Here is a 12,576-nt window from a genome sequence, read left to right as displayed (position 1 = left end):
TAGAGGGAGAGACGGATCATGTGCATCTGATCGGGTTGGGATCCTGACAAAACGTTTTTTGGAGGATCCAGATTTTTTGGAGGATTGTAAGAGAAGTGCAAACTATGTTACAACATGAGAAATAAGGATAAATTAAATTATAAGATTGGCAGAAAATATACAAACGCTGACCAAAGCATCTTTTTCTGCATCATGTTCTGTAAAAAAAAAATATACTCCTAATGAATCTAGTTCATACATGACCTGAAGAAATTATATATTCTCAAATGCAAACCGTCTTTTTTGATCCATTTCCAAAACCACATTCTGCTTCTCCTTTTTGTTTTATAAATAAACGATGAGTAACTGCTCTGCTCTGCTCTGCTCTCGTCGTCGGCGTCACATCAGCTCGACCTACGCACATTTCATTTTCTGTATGTAAAGCATCCTCGAGTGTGTGCTTAAACATATTGACTGTGGAGGTGAAGCAGCGAGAGCAAACAAGGAGGCCAACGAGTATCTCGGTTCCCTTTTACAGTACTTACCGAGCTGTCACGTCCCGTCGGTCAGGATGTAGAACCACTGACGCTTTCGCTGCTTTTCTTTAAGTTCACATTTGGAGTTGCGGCTGAACACAAATAAGCTCTCGGGAAAGGAAATTGAAAGATGTTGTTTTTTTGTCAGAATCAGTTGACATGATGACGCTAACAGGTATTTTTTTTTTTTTTTTTTAAACCAACACCCCTCTCCCCCTCGGCCCCCCCCCCTCCCCCCCCCGTCTCTTCAGCCTAAATATATAAAAAAACAGAAACTCTTAAGTAATTAAGTCTTCCGTGAGCATCTGAAATATGATCACTGTGAAAGAATTTTATAACATAATCCCGTCTGTGATTCCTCTGTGGCTCTGGACGTGTTGTCGAGGGAGGTTGGGGCGGGGGGGGCACGGGGGGGGGGGGTTTGAGTGACGCTTGGGGCTCCTGTTGCCGAGCGTTAGTCGCCGGGGACGGCAGGTGCACGTCCTCGTCTCGGGGTGCTGCCCGTCTGCCAAAGAGACGTTCGGCTGGATCGTGTTGCATCACTTTGAAATCGCATGAACTCGAACCGCGTCACAGCGGGGGGGCGACGGTTCTGCTGCTGCGTGTGCTTTATTAGTTCCTGACAGGCCATGCGCAACATCTTAGTGGGAAAATTAGGCATGTGAGTTGTACGTCTGTGCCGAGCGTACTGTATGTATGTCTTACTGGTGTTTAGGCTGCTATGAACAGAAGAAACCGGAGGAGGCTCACGAGGCTACGCTGGATCTATAAAAAGAAGGTTCTTCAAGGTGTTTGTTGACTTGTCTGGGAATCTTCTGGAGGGAACGTTCAGGAGAGATTTCATGTGCAACTTCAACCTTTGAATGCACACAAAGAGCATTCAAGGGTTGGTTAAAGCAAACGATTACAAAATAAAAAAAACCAAAGTGCAGGACTTTTACATTTGAACCGAAGTGAAACTTTCCAAATGTTATCGAACCAAATGGATCAAATTCTGATTGCAAAAACTGTGTTTACTGTAAATACAGTGTAGATCAAGTGTATATTTTAAGTATACAAGAGTTTGGAGTCGATTAGCTTCGCATATAGAAAAGATAAAGCTAGAAAATGTAAACACTAAAGATTCAATTTACACCTTCAAACCTACAAATTGCAGCAATTAAAATGTTGTATCTCTTCTCATTATGTTTTGGCTTTCCTTGATTTCACCACTTGGTGGCAGCAACCTGGTCGGCAAAAAACAGGTCAGCAGGATTTAAAACCACATCTCGTTGTCTTTACGTTTCCGTTTGTGTGCAGACTAAACAAACAACCTGGAGAGGTTTAAAAAAGCTGCAAGGCATTTTATTGAACCCTTGACAGAGCTAAGCTAACAGCTGGCAGCGACGGAGGAACTTTGGTCAGAAGATGAAGGGAATTCCAGATGTTTGGGTGGAGGAGAGGCGATACGGGGAAGACGTGGTCGGTTCCAGTGAGGCGAGACACCGTCTGACTCCCACATGAAGGGAGGTGCCGTAAATGAGACATGAGGTAATAACAGCTTGTAAAAACAGTCTTCAGAAGGGTTTTATTTTTGCTACCAAATTTAATGGGAAAAGAAGCTGAATGCAGAATAACTTGATAAAAGTCGGAAATCACATCACATGGTCTCTGACAACTTTGATCTCGGGCCTCACTGCGCCCATTAAAAAAAGATGAAAAAGACTATCATGTGAGGGATGGTTTCACAACTGATAAATCAGCGGGATGACAGATAAGCGATGGATGTAATAACGTTGAGTGAATTAGATGAGTAAAGTAAAGTAGACTGATACAGTAGATATCGAATAGAGGCACGGCTGTTGGAGAGCGCAGAGGCTCATGGGAAGTAGCGTCGAACTCCCGCCCGACCGGGAATCTGACGTGAACAAATATGTCTTTGTTTGCCACTGTGTGTGTGTGTGTGTGTGTGTGTGTGTGTGTGTGTGTGTGTGTGTGTGTGTGTGTGTGTGTGTGTGTGTGTGTGTGTGTGTGTGTGTGTGTGTCTCTCTCTCTCCCGTCGTCCTGCCATCAACTGTAAACACAAAAGCACTTTGTCTTCCCCTGCCACGTGTTTAAAAAGGCTGCAGTCGTCACGGTTATCAGGGCTGCTACGTTAACGCGTCGACCGCAGAAGCCACGAGGCGCCCGAACACAACGAGCCCAATCTTTATACGTGCGGCTCGCCGCTTACTTTAGAAGTGCCCCCATCAAAGCAGTGCAAAGCAGCCTTTTAACCGCATATGCAAAGCAGCTCAGCCGGTCCGCCTGCAAAGTAGTTTGGTGACGCAGCGCTGCAAACAATCACAGTCACTTCTAACACGGTGACTAGGCAGCTTTTTTTTGAGTAAAATAGTCCTTCTCTTTCTCGTGCTGTATCACGTGTGTAGTTTATCTGTTGTGTGTTTATTAAAGTGAACAGGTGGTGAATTGTAAACAAGAAAACCACTGATGAAAATACAAAATGTAAAAAAAAAAGGGCTCTTTTCCGAATGTGTCCGTGTAAACATCCATCATGGCCGTTTGTGTTGCTCTGGTGAAAATGTCCTTGGAGGCGGACATTTTTCCCCAGACAGGACTTGTCGGCATTAAAAGGCTTATCGAGACATTTGGATGGACTAGTATTGCGCTGCGGTGACTCAGCAGGCAGTCGGTTCCTTCAGCCGGTGCCTGGTGTTACATCAGCGGGGAAAACTTCATTTGCATTTGTATTGTGAGAGAAGAACATGAAGAAAAAAAAATAAATGAATAACAGAGTGCAATGTTTCGAGGCCTTTTGTCCACTACTGATGTGCTGAAAGAGCTTTTCAGACCCAAAAGGAGGAATCCCAGGAAAAACACTTGAGGTGTGCACTCCGCTCTCCTCGGGGTCATTTCAGGTTCCTACAAACATACATTTGTACAGAATTGAATTAATCTAATTGTTTATGATCAAATATCGGCAAAAACTAATGAAATTTTTTTCATCTTTACTTTGTGTTTCACAGGAATTAGCAAATATGAGCACGTTAACTCGGTCCGATAATGTGGTGGACGTAGTTTGTACTTATTAACATTAAATCTTCCCACCGCCGGTTTTCCATCGGGAATAAGTTGTAGATTGTTCCTGGTTCTGGAGACTATTCTGGATGTCAGCTGATACTAAACAATGCATCACTGTGTGCAACTGAGGGGCACAAACCCACATTTATTAATATAGCGGCGATACATTTTTTTTGTATTAATCACTGGACTACCTGATTAATGGGACTAAAGCAGGCAGTGTTCAAGTAAGGACGTGCAGACGATTTGGTTGCTGATGAAAGGAACCAGAACCAGACTGTGTGTGTGTGTGTGTGTGTGTGTGTGTGTGTCACACGTTGAGGATGACATCATAGCAATTTCATCACTGTGAAAACGATGCCACAATGAGAGGGTTCTTATCTAGAAGTGCAAAACGGGATTCATCACATTTTATTAAAGGTTCCTTGTCTGAACGTCAGCTGATCACCTTGCATGGCAGCTCTGTCTGTAAAAAAGGTGCTTCATCACTTTGACTTTAAGGGTTAATCTCACAGGATTTGATTTAAATGGAGGAAGAGACAAACATGGACACTGTTAGCTGGATTGTGAAGCTCCAGACGTGCATCATCGATATATATTTTCACCCTCTTTATAATGTTCATCTCTGTGTGTTGCTGAGCTTTTAATCCCGGTCTGTGTAAGAGAAGCACGATTTTGTGTTCACAAAGCGTCGGCTGCCAGATGTGAGTCTCACTGAAGTCCTTCAGACGACTCGTGATCGCAGAAAGATTTGATGTTTCTCCTTTGACGCTGGCAGGCAGCCTCTGAAACGCAGCAACACCATCGTGTGTTCGATGTGGAACTCGTAGCAAACCGTCGGGCGCTCGACAGGGACGTGTGATCGAGCTGCATTTTGTGTCACGGTGTTTCTTTAAATGCTTCCAGGACGATCTCAAAGGGATTTGATGCGGCCAAGCGTTGGCGGTAACATCTGTAACATCTGTCTTAGTGCGAGCGCATGATATTTTTCAAGCCGTGTTCGAATCTGTGCGTGTTGTTTTATCCTCATCAAGTCAAATATGAAACTCATTGATCTGAAACCACGATTCAAACGTGTGAAAAGTCAGACTGAGCTCCTTATATACACCTGTTCACTCTAATTAGCCCGGACATACCATCTACAGGTAAGTATGTATATCAACAATTAATATGTACAATAAATATTTACATTATTTCACCAACCCAAAGATATCAATGATAATGTACAAATATTTACAGTCCCTATAAATAGAGGAAATTATCAATACATAACCTAAATAATTAGAGCAACACATATCGTTGCCCCCCCGCCGGCTTCCTGTGGTTGGTACTTCCCAGAACTATAAATGTGTGCTCGAGCCTGGGGAACTGTTTTACCCGAACACCCTGGGAACAGGAAACAGGAAACAGGCAGAGGTGAGTTGTCACAATATTTAAACCCACTTTTAGCTTTAGCTTGGCAATATATATATATATATATATATATATATATACATATATACAAACTCTTGTTCTGACACATAACTAATTAGACATCACAATCAGTCACTCTGCACTTGTCTATTTGTTTGTTCCCAGGGAGAACAAAAGGAACCACTCGACTCGCAGCATCCACAGTCTAACAATAAATACATTTAATAAAATTGTGTTCTCTCTCTTTATCACACATAAATACTGTAATAGGTAACGTTACACTCTTAACATGCCGACACCACAGAGATAATTAGGATCCTTTGTTCAACATACAACAAGTACAATAATCCTATAAATTCAACTGGCTCTACATTAGCCTAAAACTCATCTGTCCAATTCATAAATAATGTTTGCCCGCGTGCCGTTGAGCAAGCTAACTGTGAAAAAGAGGTGTAGCAACCCACGTCACTGATAATATTGATTTATTAGGTTCATTTTTAAATGATTTGAGCACACGTACAGGCGGAAGTCTTTTACTGACACACGTAATACAATCCTTAATGTAACTTTATCGTCTTTATCAATGTCAACCTTAAATCTACATAAAAGTCGATATGCAGCTCATTCTGGTGATTTTTAGTTTTACATCGTCAGGAGATCAACGCTGTGCTGCAGAAATATCAAACACTAATTGGTTATCAAAAACAGGTCGGATGAATCAATTAGACTGAAGTTGTGTTGTTTTTTTTAGTTTAGGCCAAGGCCACACATACAAACACAAACACACGGTGCTCCAGGATGAATGCTTTGAGGTGTTTGGTAGTCGGCCACCATCCTTCTTCATGCTGTTGGTGTTCTGGCAATTCTTTGGTGGTTTATTTTAGTTTTTAGTTTTTTTTTCTATGGCTTTCTCTGCAGGGGTATTTAGATCTAAGCTACCAAAGGAGGACAGCCAGGAACACACACACACACACACACACACACACACACACACACACACACACACACACACACACACACACAGGTGGAAGCGGTGCCTCTTCCACGGAGGCTCTTTCTCTTTTCAAAGTCCCTAAAAGGAAGAAAAGCAGAGCAAACAGAAAAGTGTGTGATCCAAAGCCAGACTTTTAGGCAAAGCCAGCTCTCCACAGTTTTCTCGGTCAAAACCACACATGGACATTCACAGACGAGCACGGCCATTTGTGCCCACCCCCCTTCCCCCCCCCCCCCCCCGCCCCACCCCTCAGAGTAAAAAACAAAACAAAACACCTATTTTAAAATGCATAAATGTACAAATATATTTCTTGTTGAAACTCAGTCGTGTGTCTCGCTTCTTTTTTTGTTTTTTTTTCCTAGTTCATAATAGAAGATATGAAGCAGCAGCAAACCAACAAACACAGCAACCTGCACCGCGAAGACCAGCACATCACGGTGGAGGAGCTGTGGAGGGGCTGGAAGTCCTCTGAAGGTACAAAAAGACACTGGTCTCTGCGTCAAGGTCACACACCTCCAGTTTATTGTCCTGTGTACGGTCTCACGTTCAAGGATTTCTACCACAGCTGAGATAACAGGAAGTCGATCTGACTCCGAAAGCTGACTTTACAATATAATATAATATACAGTATAAACAAACGTACTAATGAGATGACAAGACCAGAGAATTTAAAATGAAAACGAGGGACCCAGACTGAAAATCTTTTTTTAGAAGATTCATAGCAGCATGTCACTGACCTTCCTCCGGCTTCATAGAGGTCACACACACACTTTACTTTGTAATTACATCACATGACCTGGGTGTGTTTTGAACCGAGTCATCAGCAGGTGAAACATCCTTCTCACAGTGTTCCTGGACTGATTCAATAAACCTTATTGTGACCTTATAGTTCAGTCCAAAACAGTGATATACAGGTTCATTTACCCAGAATGCAGTGCTGTTAATGCTTTGAAGCTTTTATTTTTCTCTGCCAAACGTGTAATGGAATATCACTTTACTCAAAAAAATCCATCTGAAGTTCGCAGTAGTTTCAATCATCATTTTTATCGGTAATGTTTTTATTATCGGGCTTTTCCTTGTAAATTTTTCCTCGTGAATGTCAAAGTAGAGTTTGTTGATTTATTACATCTTCTTGTTTTTACTCCAAACGTTCTCCGTCTCCTACTACTTGTCTTCTTTTTTTTTACGACTTCTCATAACACAGCCCACCAATCTGTCATCCTCAGCTGGTTTAGTTTGTTCACCTCTCTGGACCGTGGTGTCAGAACAAGTTCTTAACATGCACTTTATGCACATCTGAAATGACAACACACTGTAAAAAAAAATACAAATAATCACCCAGTGTTATGGCTGCGTCTTGGAGGTAAAGGTGTGAAAGCGTTAGGGACCTACTGACCGTAGATCAGAAAGGTGTTGCGTCATCCAGTTGCTACTGTTTAGCTACATACTGTTTGTAGAGCAGGACTGGAAAGTAAAATATTTTAGTGGTAATCTGCTCAACTGGAGACTCAGTGAAGTAAAAAAACAAAAAAGATGTCTGACCACTGAGTGGGGTTATTGCCCGCGTGCCTCTGAGCAAGCTGAAGTGAAGAAAGAGGTTGGAGGCATTGGAAAAGAAGCTTTTACATCGTCACAGATGCTGCAGAAATAATGTGAATGGCGCCCTCTTGTGGTATTCATGATGCTGGAGCTCATGGTACATTTTCTATAAGCCTGGAGTTTTATAAGTTGTGACGTGTTTGCTGATGTTTACAGAAACAGAGGACCTGGAAATGCTTTTTTTTTTTTTGGACGTTAAGTCAAAGTCGACTTTATTGTCAATCCATCATGTGTACAAGACGTACAGAGAGATCGAAATATTGTTTCTCTGTCCCACGGTGTGTAAAAATATAGAAAGATGTCAATAAAAACAGACAACAACCACAGTGATATGTACACATATACATACAAACATATAGCTAATGTATTGTCATTTTTTTTAATGTAAAGTTTGTCCTCATAACTTGGATATTAGCCTATACGTCTGAGGTTGTACGTCGATGTTGCGTTGCCTGGCAACCGTGTTTTTACGATTTACCCACTTGAACGCCGAGTAGCCAACGTTGTCATTTGTCATCTTCACCGCAATGGATGTAATGCAGCTGTCAATCATACCTCGATGGTCTTCATTGTAGAATAATAGAATAATAATTATAGAATAATGTTTGGAATACATTAGTAATGATGAAAGAATAGTGTTAGTTTTATAGATCTCATTTGTTTTATGGCAGCTGTCTCATGTTTTGACCTCAGTTGGATTTAAGTTATGTCTCAAAAAGAAAAGTCCATGAGAACTGAAGTTGTCTCGTTTGTCTCCGACCCGTCTCGCTGATGTCTTGAAAAGAATAAATACGTAACAACATCCCCCATTTTTTTCCCTCTCCCTCTTCATCAGTCCACAACTGGACGATGGAGGACACGGTGCAGTGGCTGCAGGAGTCGGTGGAGCTGCCGCAGTACGAGAAGAACTTCCGGGACTTCCGGGTCACGGGGAACACGCTACCTCGGTGAGCTCCAAACAACCGTCTCTGCTCACGGTATCTCACAAGTGGTTTTTTATTTTTGATTTTATGTCATTTCAGTTCCTCTAATTAAGATGTTTTTTGTGTGTCACTGTTGCTTTTTGCTGACCAGTGAGGTTGATCATTGTTAAAACACCCCAGTGGCACCTGAAGAGTTTTTTTCATTACTCTGTTAAATGCCGCCCACTGCTGGTCGTAAAAGGTAACACACGAGAAAAATACCTTCGAGCTTCACTTATCTGCTGTGGACTCCATCATCAGTGTTTTTAAAATGATGAAATTGTTACACGAGTGCCGTTCGGTGTGGGTGGTGGTGGTGGTGGTGGTGGTGGTGGTGGTGGTGTTACGTTACAGAGATGATTGGCGCTGACTCATAAGGTGATGTCACATCGAGGGGTACAGTTTCCTCGGGCTGCCATGTTGTCTGAGCTGTTTAAGATGGTGGTGGTGTGAAACTACCCCACCCCCACCCCCCACCCCTCCTTTGGGAACCAAAAAAAAAGTGGGCTAGATATCGGTGTCACAGAGGTCAACAGAGGGAGTCCTCCTCTAACAGTGTGTATCATTTATAAAAAGTCAAACAGTCTCGTTTCTATTCTCACCGTGATTAATTACCCAGAATGCAACCTTTTGTCTTGTCAGAGTTGCAGCACAGGTGCACATTCACAGTCATTTATTTATTTATTTATTTACAGCACACAGAGGCCTTTTGAAGCTGTTGTTCATCAGTTTTCAATGATTTTTGTTTTCTTTTTCTGGATTTTAGAATAGCGGCGAACGAACCGTCGTTTATGTCGATGCAGCTAAAGATATTAGACCAGCGGCATAAACAGAAACTAAACCTGAAGGCGCTGGATGCAGTGCTCTTCGGCCCTCCTCTTCGTAAGTATGCACCGCATTTTATATAAAAAATTACAAAAAAATTACAAAAATCTGCGGCATCATTATTCATGAATATCGAAATATTGAATATCTTCTTCCCCCGTCGCAGGTCCACAACATAACTGGATGAAAGACTTCATCCTGATGGTTTCCATAGTGATCGGTGTCGGCGGCTGCTGGTTTGCCTACGTGCAGAACAAGTCGAGCAAAGTGCACATTTCTCAGATGATGAAGGATCTGGAGAGTCTGCAGCACGCCGAGCAAAGCCTCTTAGATCTGCAGAGCCGGTGAGACGATCAGATTTACATCCAACTGACACTCCTGATTCGCTGCAGTCCAAAGACCAGACGGAGTTCATCATGTGAAGAGGTGGAGCTTTTGATCTTAAAACCGGTTGTGCCTCCTCTCCTCTCCCAGGTTGGAAAAGGCTCAGGAGGAGAACCGGACGGTGGCCGTGGAGAAGCAGAACCTCGAGCAGAAGATGAGGGACGAGATCACCGGCGCCAAAAAGGAAGCTCACCGGCTGCGAGAGCTGCGAGAGGGCGCCGAATGTGAGCTGAGTCGGCTCAAATACGCCGAGGAGGAACTGGTACAGGTTAGAGCTTCTCCGACAGATCGTCTCCCGCGATGCTACTTGAAAACAAGTGGATTCCATCTTTTTTTTTTTTTTTTTTTTTTTTTTTGCCAAGTCATGAAATATCAGGGAATTTTGTTTGCATGTTTACATTTTTGTTGCCATTTATCCCCCAAAAAACAAATCATTTCCATGCAGTCTTTTTATTTAGTATTTTTTAAATCACTTTATTTCACGTGTTTCAGTGGTTTTTCCGTTTAACAAGACCTTCAGGAAAGATGTGCTTTTTCTTGAACCTGCACAGGAATGCAAAAAAACAAACAAAAAAAAGCCAAGAAAATGTTCATTTCTGGAGTTTTGGCTTCAAAACGATGAATTCAAAGACGGAAAAATAGACAACAGAAAAATGAAATGTGCTGTTTGTAAAACGACTTCAGATCTCAGGTACAGCCACACCAACTTCCTACTGCTCATATTTAAAAACATTTTTTTACACAAGGTGTGTTTTCGAGGCCGAGTCGTGTGCGATCATAACCGTTTTCTACTGATGGGAATAAAATAACGAGTCTGTTTCTTGTCTGCTCAGAACAACTTCAGCCTTTTTTTCTGTTCATCAGAGCTCGTGGAAATTCAGCTTTTTTTATTCAGTGAAATTTGACATTTGACTTGTAGCGGGAACTCTGAATGGAGGAAGACTGAATCCTGCATAGATTCAATTTGTTACACCTAAAGCTCTTTGGCTGTTGGCTGCGAGGTAATTTCAGCTTCCATAAAGATATGAGGTATATTTATATGTTCCATACAGTCACATTTATGGAAAATTGATTAAATAATCTATTCAAAACGTAGAAATACGACATGGAGATGAGTGTCTGGGACACCTCTGTACACGGATGTAAATGTATTCATTACTGGAGCTGAAAAAACTCCTTCAAATGAAAAGATTGCTTTCATATTTTGCACGTTAAGTTTTCATCTCTTTGCGTATTCTGCAGATTTCCGTCGCATTAACACGCAGCACCGATACGGTAACGAGTTCTCTCCTCTGGGATCGGACTCATTTTGGTTTTATTCACAGTTCATTTGAAACGCGGTGATGGATGGTGTTGTGGGAGAAGTTGTTTTTCTTTCGTAGTGACTCTGACCCGACCCGGATGGATTCTCCTTCCTCTCGTAGGTGCGAAAGGCTCTGAAGCGAGCGGAGAAGGAGATGCAGTCGGCGCGCTCGGTGCCCGAAGCGCTTCAGAAGTGGCTGCAGCTCACGCACGAAGTGGAAGTTCAGTACTACAACATCAAGAAGCAGAGCGCCGAGTTTCAGCTGTCCGTCGCCAAAGATGAGGTAAAGTTCTGTCCTTCGGCCGGTCGGATCCATTTCAGGGTCTTTGATGTTGTGAGGATGCAGGCTGGACATTTTGTTTGTTTGTTATGCGTGTTTGACTTTTAACTCGATTTCACACGTGACATAAAATGTTTTGCAAAGTTACTCGTGCCGGTTGTACATTGAATTGAATAAGTTATGAATTTATCATTTCAGGCAGAGAAAATAAAAAAGAAGAGAAGTTCTGTGTTTGGGACTCTTCACGTCGCCCACAGTTCATCTCTGGACGAGGTGGACCACAAGATACTAGAAGCAAAGTAAGAAAACCTCACGTACAACAAGTAGCTGGATGGCTCTTCTTTTTGCTGTGCAGCATAAATTAATTTAGCCAACCTTTACATTTGCATTAATATGAACCAATCGGGAAACTTAATGGAGCTGAATATTACGAGTTACATCGGCTCATATCCATTTATTGTCAGTTTATTTGGTACAACGAGCTAAAACTAAAGCCGTTAAATACAACAGTCGATTAAATCTAACAATAAGTCATCATTCAATACAACCACAATTCTCCAAAGTAATCATAAAGTTGATTAAAAACTCAAACGATTTCAACAAAAAGTGAGCGTGGGTATTTTTGTGAAGGGAGGACTGTTTTTATTTACTGCATTTGTAAACAGCTGATTGTCTTCGTACTCTTTTTACACTCGCAGTCACTTTATTTTTTATTTACGCTGCTTTATTTAGGGCTCAAATACTTTACTGACGAAAAACAACAAGTGAAAATTCCCACTCATATTTGACTGGATAATTTATATAGTTAAACACCAAAAGATATATTTAATATATTCTTATGAGTTCTTAAAATCAAGCTAAAAATCAAGATATTCACATAAAAAAAGAAAGAAAGATGTCCAGTATCCCGTCCTCATCGTTTCCTTGTTCTTTTAGGAAATCCCTGTCGGAGGTGACGGCGTGCCTGAGGGAGCGACTCCACCGCTGGCATCAGATCGAGAAGCTCTGCGGCTTCCCCGTCGTCAATAATTCAGGCCTGCCGAGCCTGACGGCGACCCTCTACTCAGACCACAGCTGGGTGGTGATGCCGCGGGTCTCGGTTCCTCCCTACCCGATCGCAGGAGGAGTGGATGACCTGGACGAGGACACGCCTCCCATCATTCCACAGTTCACAAGTGAGACTTTTGGAGAGTTTTTACAACTTTTTTTTTTTTTAAAGTCTGAAACCCGTTGTGAAAGCT

General features: G+C 42.2%; 1 protein-coding gene across 7 annotated transcripts in view; it reads left to right on the top strand.

Annotated features, from left to right (window-relative positions):
• The window catches only part of stim2b (stromal interaction molecule 2b), a 36,889-nt gene that overhangs the window by 21,328 nt on the left and 2,985 nt on the right, over positions 1 to 12,576 (top strand). For all 7 annotated transcript variants that reach the window (XM_069169737.1, XM_069169738.1, XM_069169743.1 and 4 more), the window contains exons 3-10: positions 6,345 to 6,456; positions 8,417 to 8,528; positions 9,310 to 9,425; positions 9,535 to 9,712; positions 9,843 to 10,020; positions 11,177 to 11,338; positions 11,534 to 11,634; positions 12,272 to 12,510. In XM_069169737.1, the coding sequence (XP_069025838.1) occupies positions 6,345 to 6,456; positions 8,417 to 8,528; positions 9,310 to 9,425; positions 9,535 to 9,712; positions 9,843 to 10,020; positions 11,177 to 11,338; positions 11,534 to 11,634; positions 12,272 to 12,510 (1,198 nt within the window). The remainder of the gene's footprint in view (positions 1 to 6,344; positions 6,457 to 8,416; positions 8,529 to 9,309; positions 9,426 to 9,534; positions 9,713 to 9,842; positions 10,021 to 11,176; positions 11,339 to 11,533; positions 11,635 to 12,271; positions 12,511 to 12,576) is intronic.

The sequence above is a fragment of the Embiotoca jacksoni genome, unplaced genomic scaffold, assembly GCF_022577435.1.
Source record: "Embiotoca jacksoni isolate LCO1_2020_lvr unplaced genomic scaffold, fEmbJac1.0.p SCAF_47, whole genome shotgun sequence".
NCBI lineage: Eukaryota > Metazoa > Chordata > Actinopteri > Embiotocidae > Embiotoca > Embiotoca jacksoni.
This window is presented reverse-complemented; position numbering and strand designations above follow the sequence as displayed.